We start from the raw sequence: 15,239 nt of genomic DNA on the forward strand, positions 1-15,239 counted from the left end.
TAAAGTCTCTTCGGTGATTATCTGACACTAAGGCTACTTGTATACTACATTATAGATTGTCATTTCAGTGTCTGGGCCATGAAATCTGTTACTGGTGTGAAAATGAAAAAGGGGAGCCTGAGGCTCCTTCAGACAGTGAAACCACTTTGAGCGGGTTGAGTCAGATCTGCCTGTAGGGAACCCTGCTACCTAAAAGGGAGCTCTAGTGAGGGTCCCGGCTCACACTGCCCTATTTCTCCCAGAAAAGCAGTAAACCCAGGGGGCACTAGGGTCAATCTGCCACCTTTCCAACTTCCTCAGAATTACAACTCCACTCCTTGTGAACAACCAAACGTCTGGAGAGTTATTTCCCAAGTTAATTAAAGATACTAACGCGATTAAGGTTGAGAGAGCAGGTGATCATTTCTCAAACTCGGTAACTACACTTGGGCACACAGCGCAGAGACTTATTCCTTTCTCCACCGGGGACAGTGGCTTCTGCTCCCTCCTCCCTCCCAGATGCACCCGACTTCCAGTTCCTGACCAGCCTGCCCACTTTCCCTCTGCCGCCACCCCGGCCAGGGCACTGGTCCCACCTCGGGATGACTGGTCCCCCCGGGACGAGGACGGGACCTCTTTGAGGTGACCAGACCCCAGGGATTAGGGCTCCTCAGGGCACAGGGATGGAAAGGGGCTTCCTCTGACCGGTCCTTGGGGACGAGACAGGGCCTCCTCGGAATGACTGGACCCGGGGACTAAGATGGGGCTTCCTTAGGGTGACCAACGACGGGATGGGGCCTTCTCGGGGTGACCGGCTTCCGGGATGAGGCCTCTTCAGGGTGACCAGATCCCGAGGACCGAACGCGGACTCCTCGGGGTGACCGGCTCCGAGCGGGTACGGGGAGAGGGCTGCCTGACCGGCTTCCGGGGATAAGGCCGTCTCGGGGTGACCAGATCCTGGAGCCGGGGATGTGGCCTCCTCGGGTGACCAGCTCTGGGAGACCAGGAAGGGAATGAGATGAGGGCACCGCTCTGGGACCTCCCGGGAGCTCGCGCAGGCCCAGCGGCGCCGCTTGGGCTCGGCGCCCCCTTCCCTGGACTGGACCTCGCGGACTCTCCCCGGTCTGTCCTCCTCGGTCTGGGACTGGGGCTCAGGGTCGGAGTCCTGGCCCTCAGTGTACCGACCGCTCAGCCCGGAGTACCGGCAGCTCAGCCGCGGCACCGCCTCTTCCGCCCCTTCCGCCGGCCCACGTAAGTCAGCTGGCATCGCCCCGCCCCTCCGCCGCCGCCCGCCCGCCCGCGCGAGGCCGCCTCAGCCTGGCCTGGGCCTGGAGCGGCGCACGGCGCAGGTCCCTCCCCGCCATGGCCCTGGGAGGCGGCAGCACATGGCGGCAGCAGCGGCCATGAGCGCGCCCGCGGCCCGGCCCGGCCCCCCCTAGAGCCCGCCGCCCCGGCCCCGGCCAGCGCCACGGCCCCGCCGCCCCCGGCCCCGCCGCCCCGCCGCCCCGCGCCCGCCGCCGCCGCCGCCGCCATGGGCGTGCAGGGCTTCCAGGACTACATCGAGAAGCACTGCCCGAGCGCCGTGGTGCCGGTGGAGCTGCAGAAGCTGGCCCGGGGCAGCCTGGTGGGCGGCGGGCGGCAGCGGCCCCCGCACACGCCGCTGCGCCTGCTGGTGGACGCCGACAACTGCCTGCATCGCCTCTACGGCGGCTTCTACACCGACTGGGTGAGCGGCGGCCAGTGGAACCACATGCTCGGCTACCTGGCCGCGCTAGCCAAGGCCTGCTTCGGCGGCAACATCGAGCTCTTCGTCTTCTTCAACGGCGCGCTCGAGAAGGCGCGGCTGCACGAGTGGGTCAAGCGGCAGGGCAACGAGCGCCAGACGGCGCAGCAGATCGTCAGCCATGTCCAGAACAAGGGCACCCCGCCGCCCAAGGTCTGGTTCCTGCCACCCGTCTGCATGGCGCACTGCATCCGCCTGGCGCTCATCCGCTTCCACGTCAAGGTGCGGCCCGCCGGGCGGGCAGGCTGGCCGGGGTCCGCGTGGGCCTGGGGGACGGGGGCGGGGTTGGAGGCCGGGGCTGGGCTGGGGTCTGCGTGGGCGTGGGGGCCCGAGTCGTTCGAATTCAGAGTCAGGGTGGGTCGGGATCTGGAGTCCGTGGTCGGGGTTGGACTGGAGTTTGGGGTACCAGAGAAGGAGCGGGCCAGAGGTCTGGGCCTGAGTCGGGGTCTGGGGTCCGGGCTTGGGCCGGGGTTGGGGTCTGGGGTCCGAGCGGGTCGGGGTCTGGGCTCGGGGCGGGCCGGGGTCTGAAGTTGGAGCTGGGCCGGGTTCGGGGTCTGGGTCCGGGGGACCGCAGGCGCCTCTCCCCTCCCGGTCTGAACTGCTGCAAAATGGACGCGCGGCCTGGAGCCCGGCCGGCGGCTGCGAGTGCCCGGGGTCTGGGGACTTCGGCTGCTCCAGGCCGTCCGAGAACCTTAGGACCAGCGGATAGCTGCAGGCTTGGAGGGTGCAGTGCCACCATCGCTGAGACCCGGAGTATTCCTCCACTCTTTGAAGCAGGTAGATTACTTAACCTGAACTTTTGAGACGCTGGTTTTCCTTTAGCAGGGCTTGAACAGCAACAGGTTTTTGGGGGGAGCAAGTGGGCTAGATGGCGACAGAAAGGGGTCTCCAGCCACTGAAGGTGGATGGAAGGTCTGCCTACTGCTGTCACCCCGGCTCAGCTGGGGGCAGTGACCTGGGCAAGGCCTGTGGAGTTAGCTTCCTCTTGAGAACGCAGGGCTGGGTCCAGGTTCCCTGGAAGATGACAGTTTTTAGAGAAATTGTCAGATTTTCGTGTGTGTTAGATTTCAAAGAATCATAAAGTTTGACATGCTGAAATTTTGTCAGTTCTGTGCCTTAGAGTCTACGTGAAAAAGTCTTTGGTTCTGTGTATCTGAAGTGAAGAGAGTAGTTCAGAGTCAGGGCAAAGAGAATGTGAATCAGAGTTTCCAGGATTTATTTCTGTCTGCACAGTGAGGACTCCACCACTTTGGGCTGTGCACTCAGGTAATCAGAGCTTTGACTGTCCGGCATTCTGCTGTCCTTTTGGCAGAGGTCTCCTCCCTGAACCCAGGCCAAGGAGTGCTTGAGGACCTAGCAGCCACGGCAGAGATAACATGCAAATCAATGACCCTTGACTTGAGTTTTGATTGCTTCCTTCTTCATTGTTCTTTGTTTAAAATTTTTAGAGGGGCCGTTTTGGTTTGCTGACTTTTGCCACTCTGCCTTCCAACGTGTTTGTCATTCCTTTATTTCTGCTTGAAACTGTGCTTGTTCCCAAAGTTTGTGAAATTCAAACTTCCTGATTGCTCTTGCCTGTGCTGAGATGGTGGTGGTTAAGCCTAAAGTGATAGCGGAAGTCCCACCCCGATCCTGTTGCAATTGGTGACAGGGTTTCTAAGTCTGCGGGTCGAGGCTGCTGGAAGAGCGGCGATTGGTCTGTGAGTATGGCAGAGACCTAGCCTGCGTCCCTGGGGAAGTTCGGCTGAGAGCCAGGGACTGCTGCTGGCATTTTCTGCCCTGGAGCCTGGGCTCTCAGAGAAGTAAGACAGTGCCGACTCCCAGGTGTGATCCACCTCCAGAAGATGCCCTGAGTGTTAACAGTTTTATCTTGCTCAGAGATGGAAACTACTACTGGAAAGACAAGGAGCTTTCTAGTCAAGTGGCTTTCAAAGGAACCCCGTGAATTTTACTTAGGATTAGAGTCAGTGTTTGTACACAGTCGCTGTATCTTTTGAAAGAACTGCTAAATTCTTTTTTAATTGTAAAATTTCTTGGTATTTATCTTTGTGCCCCTGTAAATGTCTCACTTACCTGCTGGGTGCCCAGAATTTTGACCAATGTGTGAGTAAGTTAGAAAGAAACTAGATTTAAGATCATTTCTTCCACTTAGGTTTCTGCACTCAAGATATAATTGAGTCTATAATTATTTTGCTTTAGATAAGCTTTTAACTTCTGATATAGAACCACAGTATAGTGTTAATTGTACAGTTTAATATAGTAATGACTCTATTCCTTGGTGGACACTTAACTGGCAGCCTCACCTTTTGGAAAATGCCTAAGAAATCTAGCTACTAAAAATTTCTCAGCAGCCAAATGAGAGGTCAGGAAGCTTTGGTATAGTGACCCAAAAAGGAAAAAAAAAAAGCTTTCTGTTTCCTCCTTGAAGGATCAACTTCTCTCCCTTGTAGACTGCCCTCTCCTTTTCAGATGTAATTCTGATAAGCTTAGTTATCTATTTCTAAACTTAGCTTGAGAAAAGGGTGCAGAGGAAAGTCTGCCAGGCAGGCGCACCATTAATAGAAGGAAGTGACACTTCACAAGGGAGAAGACAGAAAAAGCTATAAAAAACACACATAATTCTGGGGCTTCCTTCGAAAAAAGAAAACAACCCTATGTACTTCAGTAGCCCCTGAGGGCAGTATGGTTTACTCTATGAGGATGATTTTGAGCCAGAAAAATTTATGTTCAGCATTCTCTAAGGGAGTGAAGGGAGTGTACTGTTTTTTAAAAATGCCCATTAAATGGTTAAGTGAATTAAAACCATGATGGCATATCACTACATACTTGTTAGAATGGCTAAAATAAATAATTCTGGCAATGCCAAGTGCTGGCAGGAATGCTGAGCAATTGGAATCGTCCCACATGGCTGGTGGGAATGCAAGATGGCACGCCACCCTGAAAAACAGCTCCCTTAGTTCCTTATAAAATGCATTTACCATGTGGCCCAGCAATTGTACTCCTAGGTATTTTCCTAATGAAACTATTATTCACACAAAAACTGAACTTGAATGTTCATAGCAGTTTTATTCATAATAGCCAAAACTGGAAACAACCAAAATATCCTTTAATAGGTGAAAAGTTAAGCTATGGTACCGTGCAATACTACTTAGCAATAAAAAGGGAGAAACTACTGATACATATAACTTGGATGAGTCTTTATAGCTTCATGTTGAGTGAAAGAAGCCAGGCTCAAAAGGTATGGTTCTATTTATATGACATTCTCTGGAAGATAAGGCTGTAGTGATGGGGACCCGATGAGTGGTTGCCTGAGGGTGTGAATCTAAAGGCACAGCAGGAGGGAGCTTTTTGGGGTGATGGAACTGCTCTGTAACCTGATGGTAGTGGTGGTAGCATGTTTTAAAATCATAGAACTATACATCAAAAGTAAATAAAAGTTGGGCTTCCCTGGTGGCGCAGTGGTTGAGAGTCCGCCTGCCGATGCAGGGGACACAGGTTCGTGCCCCGGTCCGGGAAGATCCCACATGCCGCGGAGCGGCTGGGCCCGTGAGCCATGGCCAGTGAGCCTGCGCGTCCAGAGCCTGTGCTCCGCAACGGGAGATGCCACAACAGTGGCGTACCGCAAAAAAAAAAAAAAAAAAAAAAGAAAAAAGTAAATAAAAGTTAATTTTACTGTATGATATTTGTATTTTTTTAAGGTTAAATAAAAATTGGCAAAGGAATTGATGCAAACATCTCACTATATATAATGTTGGGCATATGAGGCATTTTTCTTATAAAAATCTACCATCGTATTGGCCGTCTCCAGGGTTCTGTAAACTGGCAGAAAGTCTTAATTTCCTGTCAGCTTTGCTTAGAGAAATCTTTTTTGGCTTAGAAGAATATGTCTTTGCTAAAGTAATAATGGCATTTCTTTAACCATTAGAAGTTGGCCCACACATCAGCTAATTTTGTTCAGGTCATTAAACTGCCCGGCCTGAATTTGGCTTCTGTTAGTAACTAGGAGCATTTCCTCTTGTGTGCCTTGAGTCATCATAACCTTTGAAACGTGGTGAGGACTGATGTTGATTTAGAAATCTTGGTGGCATTACATGCCTGGAGCTTTACTAAATGTTTCTGCCTCAAGACTTGTGGTGTTGGTGTGCAGGTTTATAATGAAGTCCTTGAAATCTTATCCTGAATCGGTCCTCTGGGGTATTTACTCAGATCTTACATAAAGCAGAGCTCATGTTTTAAGTCACTGGAAGAATGTGAGGTTAGGCTGTGGCCTGAGATCTTGGGATGATGATCTCTTTCTTTGTATACTTTGTAGGGTGCCAGTCCCATGCCAGGTCATCTCTCACAGCGCTGTCTTGTTTAGCCCTCAGTGTTCTGTTAATGTGGGAAGAAACGGGATTGCTGATTGAGCAACGTCTGGGGACAAGTAACCAGTAACCTCTTCAAGAGGGAAGTGGTGTGCTGAAGTCAAAGTTCAGTTTCATTGTGTAAGAATGCTGTGGGGTGTGCCTACCTGCAGTTCACTCTCAGGTCAGATCTGATAGCAAAACACCTCTGCTGCTTTTTCCAGGCAGCACAGTTTCTGTCCAAGAGACACTGAAAACTAGCAATATACTGTTATTCTTGAAGATCTCTAATTGATCAGGGAATACTTACAATTCAGAATTGACCACATTATAACTCAAACCAGCCATACATTTAAAATACTTATTTAAAAATATTTATTTTCGTCAAGTGTACCAGTTTTGTGACTGGCTTATTTCACTTAGCCATAATGTCTTCAGGGTTCATCCATATTGTAATGTTGTGTCAGAATTTCCTTCCCTTATAAGGCTGAAAAATACTCTATCCTGTGGATGGACCACATTTAATTTATGGATTCTTGGGTTGCTTCCCCCTTTGGCTGTTGTGACTAATGAATAGTGCTGCTGTGAATATGGGTGTACAAAAATCTGTTGGGAGTCCCCGCTTTCAGTTCTTTGGGGTATGTACTCAGGAGTGGAATTGCTGGATCATTTGGTAATTCTATATTTAATTTCTCGAGGAATCACCATACTACTTTCCACAGCAGCTGCCTATGTATATTTTATATTATATATCATATGTTATCAAAATAGTTTTAGTTTTTAACATTAATGCGATCACTGCACATTATTCAGCAATTTGTTTTTTTGTAAGTATGTAAAAAATCTTTTCATGTCTATACTTACAGTTCTGATTCTTTTTAATGCCTGCATAGCGTATAATTTATCTATCCCCTACAAATGGTATGCACACACAAACTTGATAGATTGAAGAGTGTGCACATTTTAAAAGCCTTACAAGACTATAGAGCCAACATTGCCAGACCTTCAGATTTTTCAGGAAAGTCAGAAATCCAGATTTTTATTTGAAATTATCCCATTTAAAAAACACCTTTAAGCCAAGGAAAATGGACTCCGGGCTAGATTCAGATCTTGAGCCACCAGTTTGTGACTTCAGCACTGATACTTATCAACAATTATCGCCCATTTTTTAGGTTTAAAGTTAGACTTACCAAAGCCCATTGCCTCTTCCCTTCAACATTGCATTGTTGAAGCCTTTTTGATTATCAAAGCACTTCCATTTCCTGGAGTTACTGAAATATGACTTTCCATAAATGCCATAATTCTGTGGACCTTCTCTGTTATACACTCTTCTCATTATTCCCCATATTACCTCTTTTGAGGTTAATACTATGCACATATTCTTTCAACATCTGACAGTTTCCAGTGCACCCTTTTACTGTTCTCAGAGACTTGAGCAGCTGGTTTTATGTACTTAGAGATTACTTCTCCCATATCTCATTCAACACACAAACTGACTATTCTCCTCTCTAATCTGACCTCAGATTACTCACCTCTAGTGACTATTGTAATTTCACTTTAGCTACCCTAGGGTTTGTTCCCTATAATTAGCAGGAAGAATGATACCACCTTTAAGACTTCAAACTGCATGTCCCACCTAGAGCTTGACTTCTACTGATATACCCTTCATTCTCCTTTCACTTTCCACAATTGTCTCTTCTCCCAGTCTGTTCTGATTTCACTTTTAGCCTTAACTGGTTTGAGCCTGATGGTCACCGATTTCAAAGTTACACTTACCACCCTGGAGTCATCTTTGGCATTTTTATCATTCAGTCCCGCCACTCCCTGCAATATGACACCTCAGTTCTAGCCCAGCAGTCTCTTACTTACACTTCTGTTCCTTATTTCTAGTATTCCCAACATGTGAACTCACCAAGTTTACCGAAAAGGTCTGGTGGGTTGTGAAACCAAATTATTGGGTGTTTATCAGCATTTAGAAAAATTCACACAGAATAAAATAGAATGAAAAGTAGAATGCAAGACATGTATTAAGGGTAAATACCATTATGTTAAACTGTGTCTTACTGTGGATAGTAGTCAGAATTGCCTCTGGATCTGACCAGGCCCCCATGCCTAGTGTCAACAGTGGAACTCATCTTGCACACAATGTCAGAGCAGCCTGCAGGGTCCTCAGGTGAGTCATTCTCCTGGCAACGACTGTCAACAAAACCATTAATCCAAACTCCTTATTCAGGCTTTTAGACCCTCCTGCAATCTGAATCCATTCTACCTTCCTTCAGTTTCAGAATTCTTCCATTACACTTTTAAAATGCTCCCAACCAGACTGTTCACTGTTTCCCCAAGAAATGTCCATTTCCCAACTCTACTGATGTCTCCCTCTGTCTACCCCACTTTCGCTTGCCAGAATTTTGGTTCTACCTCAAAGCCCATCTCAAAAGCTTTATTGTAGCTACCTTCATATGTATCTCCCGCACTAACTCTAAGCTACTTGAGGCCAGGGACTAATTTTACTCCTCCTGTATTTCCTATGTTTAGTATAGGCATTCAACTTTTTAATCATATATTTACTTTGTTCTATTTATATAGGCAGTTTAATTATTTTCTTTCAACACCTGGATCAATGGCCATTAAGTAAGATTTATTTTCTTACTTTAAATTTCTTATTCTCTCTTCTCTGGTTTCCAGTGATGATTCATTCTCCCTTTAGCAAACATTGAGTGCCTGCTATTGGCCAGGTGTGGAGGAGTGAATATAACAGAAAAGAATGGAATCCTTTAAGGAGTTTACTCTAGTGGAAGCGAGGGGCTCGTTTACATCATTTTCCCATGTCAACGTTTGGAACTTTCTTTAATGCCATAGGACAATCTGTTTAGTCAGTGAAGAGCAGTAAGTGATTCTCAACAGGGGCTAGAGGGCTGGTGATTTTGGCAAGGCCTAGAGACATTTTTGATTGTCACAGATGAGGGCATACTGGCTGCAGGCATCTAGGGGCAGGGGGCAGGGATGCTGCTAAACATTCTACAATGCACAGGACAGCCCCACAGTAAAGAATTATCCATTCCCAAATATCACCAGTGCCAAGGCTAGGAAATCCTGGTGTGAACAAGTCAAAGAATTCTAAGCTTTGCGCCTTAGTAAAGCCATATAAATGTTTGAAATAGAGATTTCTAAGTATACCAGGGAGAGAAGTAAAAAAAAAGAATATAGCTTAGTTTTCTAAATAAGGTACGTACATACACACACCTTCTCTCATATATTTCTAGACCCACGTTGCTCTTCATTTTGTTTTATACAATTAGAATTTATACAATGGAAAGAAATTAATTAAAACATACTACACATTCCAGCCTTAGTAAGAAATTGACCATAGGAATAAATATCATGTAATATGAAGAGGAGTTCCTTTTTTTTTTAATTGGGATATAGTGGACACACAGCATTATATTAGCTTCAGCTGTACAGCATAATGATTCAATATATGTATATATTGTGAAATGATCACCACATTAAGTCTGGTTAACATCCATCACCATACATAGTTATATTTTTTTCCTTATGAGAATTTTTAAGCTCTCAGCAACTTTCAAATATACAATACAGTGTTAACTACACTCTCCATGCTGTACATTACATCCACATGACTTATTTATTTTATACAAATGACCCTTGAACAACACGTGTTTGAGCAGTGTGGGTCCACTTATATGTGGATTTTTTTTCAATAGTAAATATTACAGTCTGTGGTTGGTTGAGTCCATGGATGCAGAACCGTGGACGGAGGACTAACTATAAAGTTATACACAGATTTTTGACTGCGTGGAGGGTTGGTTTGCCTAAACACCTCCCTCCCCATTGTTCAGGGGTCAACTGTAACTGGAAGTTTGTACATTTAGACTTCCTTCACCCATTTTCTCCACCCCCACCCTAAAGAAGCAATACTTTAGAATTTGAAAAATCAGATTTATTTTCCAGTGGATTTATAGACAATGTTTTTTATAAATAGAACAATTAGATGTAAGTGAATCAGAGTTCAGATAGAGGTATTCTAAAATTCTCCAAATGTCTCTATATAGCTGGAATTGTTTATTTTTTACTTATGTTTATGTTTTCTCTAGCAAATAAGTCCTATGATGGATGACCACCTCTTAGAACATTATGTTATCCATCTCTTAGAACATTGGCATGTAGTAGGTGTTCAAAATATATTTGAGAAATGGACAAATAAATCAATTCCAGACTCTCCAGTTAGTCACCTTGTGCAAGGCAGTGACGGCAGAAAGATGGTAGAAAGTTTGTGTTCAAACCCAGAGTCTAGTCAATTCCACAGATAAGTAGTCTCTGCTTGGCCACCTGGCACAGAGGCTTTATCTTTGAGTAAGCCCTTTATGCTTCTTAATTTAGGAGCTGTGTTGAAGACATCAAAGGGGTGACTGCTTAGGGAAATTGGCTTCATTTAGCCATCTTTTTTTTTCTCCCTTGTTACACCTGGCTCTATCAAACATTGTTTCTAGGCATTTTAGGGCCAGTATAGAGTTGAACTCGGCACACTGATTTATCTGCAAAGGTGATGGTAAATCTACAGTAATTAAGGATCTGTGATCTAGAAATGTGATTCTTTTGTACCCCGGTTACTTGGTATTTCCTGCTTGTCTCTAGAATAAATTTATTTCTTTGGAAAAACTGAAACTACCCTGTTGGTATTTTGCCAATTAGTGTAGGAAAATATACTGGAAGGAGTATTACTGGAGGGTTGAGTTTTCATAGGTCTGGAGTGTATTGTTCATCTTCATGAGCAGGAGTGCCAGCCTGTCCAGACTGGGAGGGCCTCCCTGGACTGCTTGGATGAGCACAGGCACCATGGTTTTTCAATCTCTTGTACCTATGTGAGCCCTTAAGTATTTCAATAAAGAGTTTGCACGTGTCACCATTTTGAAATAAATTGCATCAATCTGAGATTCATTTTTCTAAATTCCAAAAGTTAAATTTTGATGTATTTTGGAATTGGATTTTTATTTATTTTATTTTTTTTAAATTTATTTTTATTTTTTGCCGTATGCGGACCTCTCACTGTTGTGGCCTCTCCCGTTGCGGAGCACAGGCTCCGGACATGCAGGCTCAGCGGCCTATGGCTCACGAGCCCAGCCGCTCCGCGGCATGTGGGATCTTCCCAGACCGGGGCGTGAACCCGCGTCCCCTGCATCGGCAGGCGGACTCCCAACCACTGCGCCACCAGGGAAGCCCGGAACTGGATTTTTAAAAAGAATACTATTGCTTGGAGTTAGCTGAATCATTAGGAGATTAATATAGTAGGGTGAATAGACACTGAATACAAATAATGTTGGTGTTTCAACACTCTTTTTTTAAAATTTTTATTGGCGTATGGTTGCTTTACAATGTTGTGTTAGCCTCCACTGCACAACAAAATGAATCAGCCAAACACATACAGATATCCCCTCCCTTTTGGACTTCCCTCCCATATAGGTTACCACTGTGCACTAGGTGAGTTCCCTGTGCTATATAGCATGTTCCTATCAGTTGTCCATTTTATCCATAGTATCAATAATGTATGTGTCAGTCCCAGTCTCCCAATTCCTCCCACCCCACCCCTTCCCCCCTTGGTTCAACATTCCTTTTTTTTTTTTTTTTTTTTTTGCGGTACGCGGGCCTCTCACTGTTGTGGCCTCTCCCGTTGCAGAGCACAGGCTCCGGACACGCAGGCTCAGCGGCCGTGGCTCACAGGCCGAGCCGCTCCACGGCATGTGGGATCTTCCCGGACCGGGGCACGAACCCGTGTCCCCTGCATTGGTAGGTGGACTCTCCACCACTGCGCCACCAGGGAAGCCCTCAACATTCCTTTTATTATTTTACTTTTTTTATTTTAAAAATGTATGAAGTTTAACTTGCATTTCTTTTAGGACATTCACTCTCTTATTTAATTTTTTAACAGAGAAAGAAAACAGTTTTATTATTGAATAAGCATTGAAACAGATTGCAGTTGCATCACAGGCAACCTGCTAAAGAGATTGCAAAGAAGAAATCTCACCCTTTTATGTAGGCTGGCAGATATAATACATTACGTATATGCTAATGTCATTATCCAAAGGAAAAATAAAACTTCTGTTTTGACAAGGAGGAAGTTATATCTTGGAGCTAAGTGCCTAGGATTTCTGAGAAAACAGGGAGACGGGGTGCCACCCTCTTATTATTATAATTTTTATCTTTATTTTTTTAATTGTAATAAACTATAACAAAAGTTTTACCATTTTAGCCATTTCTTTTTTTTTTTTATTAATTTATTTTATTTTTGGCTGCGTTGGGTCTTCATTGCTGCGTGTGGGCTTTCTCTAGTTGCGGCTAGCGGGGGCTGCTCTTCGTTGCATTGTGCAGGCTTCTCACTGTGGTGGCTTCTCTTGTTGCAGAGCATGGGCTCTAGGTGTGCAGGCTTCAGTAGTTGGGGTGGGCAGGCATAGCAGTTGTGGCTTGCGGGCTCTAGAGCACAAGCTTCGTAGTTGTGGTGCACGGGCTTAGTTGCTCCGCAGCTAAGCATGTGGGATCTTCCCAGACCAGGGCTCGAACCCGTGTCCCCTGCATTGGCAGGCAGATTCTTGACCACTGCGCCACCAGGGAAGCCCGCCCATTTTAACCATTTTTAAGTGGAATTAAGTTCAGTGGAATTAAGTACGATCTTCCCTCAGGTATATGCAGGGGACTGATCCCAGGAGCCCCCTCAGATACCAAAATCCAAGGATGCTCAAGTCCCTGATGTAAAATGGTGTAATACAGTGAGTACAGTCGACCCTCCATATCAGCGGATGCGAAACCACATTCACACTGCTATGCAGCCATCACTACCATCAATCTCCAGAAATTTCTCCTCTTCCCAAAGTGAAACTGTCCTCACTGAGCACTAACTCCCCATTCCTCTCTGCCAGCCTGTGGCAGCCACCATTTTACTTTCTTGTCTCTATGAATCTGACTACTTAAGGCACCTCATATGAATGGAAGCACACAGAATTTATCTTTTTGTAACTGGTTTATTTTACTGAGCATAATGTCCTCGAGGTTCATCCGTGTTGTAGCATGTATCAGAATTTCCTTCCTTTTCGAGGTTGCATAATAATTTCTTGTGTGGATAGACCACATTTTGCTTATCTGTTCTTCTGTCAGTGGACTCTTGGGTTGCTTCTACCTTTTGGCTATCGTGAATAATATTGCTATGAAAATGGGGGTGCAAATATCTGTTTGAATCCTTGCGTTCAGTTCTTTTGAGTATATGCCCAGAAATGGAATTGCAGGATCATATGGTGATTTTATATTTTGAGAACTGTTATACCATTTTCCACAGCAACTACACCATTTTACATTCCCACCAGCAATGTGTGACGGTTCCAGTTTTTCCACATCCTCGCCAACACTTGCTTATTTCTGTTTTTTTTTTAGTAGCCATCTTAATTGGTGTGAAATGGTATCTCGTGGTTTTGATTTACATTTCCCTATGATTAATGAAGTTGAGAATCTTTTCATGTGCCACTCCTTTATTTTAAAAGAAATTGTTTTTCCTTGCTTTTAAGACCACTGCAACCGATTCTTATAGAATAACCAAGAGCTATATAAGGTAAGACGTTTATTCAGCCATGATTACAGATTTCCTGAGGAGGAGAGATGTACTTTTAGAGACATTGCTAATGTATGTCATGACACTAAAATTGCTCTTTTAAAGTAAACAACAACAATAAAAATCTTCTACCAAGTTAACATTGACTTTCATGTTCTCACTCTTCAGCTCGACTTGAGTAGAGAGTAAGCAGCCTGAGTAAGTTTTACCCACCTCTTACATAGTGTCTAGAATTCTGCTGGATAAAGGTCAGAGCCTGATTTTTTTTTTTTTTAACAAAACAATTTAGGTTGACTTATCCTCTTACGTTCAGGTTAACTTATATCTTTTAAGGCTGGTAGCTGGTTGGAGGACGTGTCATGTTATTCCCTGAGCCTCTGTAAAATTATTCTAAAGAAAAACCACATATGATATTTTTTTCTGTGTGTCAGAAAATCTCTTTATGACAACTCATAGTGTTTCAGGTCCTGCATGAAAAGTATGAAGAAGGAGATCCTTTCTCACATAGCTTACTTAAAAATAAATAGTATCTGGCATTTATCAAGTGCTTATTATTTATGAATGATTCTGAGCTGTTTACATGTAGTAACTCATTTAATCATCACAGCTACCCTATGAGGTAGGAGAGTACTATTATTTTTGCAGATGAAGAAATGGAAGTACAGAAAGTATTAAAGTAGGCAGTGGAGTTCACCTGGTGCCAGAGACACAAAACCTCACTGTACAAGTGCTTCTTCACTGGAGATTAGGAGTAAGTAACGGTGTTACATTTTCATTCTGATAGGACTTTCCCCAGAGCTGCTTTTAGCATTAATAAATAATTACATTCACAAAGTAAGCTTGAGAATTTTTTAGTCATTATTCTTTGTAAAAAATACTGAATTTTGATGTATCTGCCTTTTTAATGATGAAACTTAAAACTATTGAGATAAAAAGATTTACCTAGGATTCTGTGGCAAATATATAGTTACATAAAATTATCCCTAGCTAAATACAAAATACTTCGTTGGGACCAAAAATGGGGCGTTTTGCCAGCTACTGAAGATCTTCAACACTGATTGCATACACCATGTTTCTTGGTGACGGATGGGTGGAGAGGTGAGGCGAGGTGTTTGGTGGTTCCCAGCCTGGTTGTGGCTACCAAAGCACGTATCAAGTGGGCTTCCCTGGTGGTGCAGTGGTTAAGAATCTGCCTGCGAATGCAAGGGGACACAGGTTCGAGCCCTGGCCCGGGAAGATCCCACATGCTGCGGAGCAACTAAGCCCGGGCACCACAACTACTGAGGCTGAGCTCTAGAGCCTGCAAACCACAACTACTGAGCCCACGAGCCACAACTACCGAAGCCTGCGCGCCTAGAGCCTGTGCTCCGCAAAAAGAGAAGCCACAGCAGTGAGAAGCCCGCGCACCGCAACAAAGAGTAACCCCTGCTCACCGCAACTAGAGAAAGCCCGCACACAGCAACGAAGACCCAACACAGCCAAACATAAAATAAATAAATAAATAAATGTATATATTAAA

At 45.1% G+C, this 15,239-nt stretch overlaps 1 protein-coding gene across 1 annotated transcript in view; it reads left to right on the forward strand.

Moving 5' to 3' along the window:
- Nucleotides 1–1,471: 1,471 nt before the first annotated feature.
- FAM120A (family with sequence similarity 120 member A) overlaps nucleotides 1,472–15,239 on the forward strand; it is a 106,821-nt gene continuing 93,053 nt past the window's right edge. The window contains exon 1 of the mRNA XM_060102441.1: nucleotides 1,472–1,984. Coding sequence (XP_059958424.1) covers nucleotides 1,511–1,984 — 474 coding nt within the window. The 5' untranslated portion in view covers nucleotides 1,472–1,510. The remainder of the gene's footprint in view (nucleotides 1,985–15,239) is intronic.

Source organism: Mesoplodon densirostris, chromosome 6, assembly GCF_025265405.1.
Source record: "Mesoplodon densirostris isolate mMesDen1 chromosome 6, mMesDen1 primary haplotype, whole genome shotgun sequence".
Taxonomy (NCBI): Eukaryota; Metazoa; Chordata; class Mammalia; order Artiodactyla; family Ziphiidae; genus Mesoplodon; species Mesoplodon densirostris.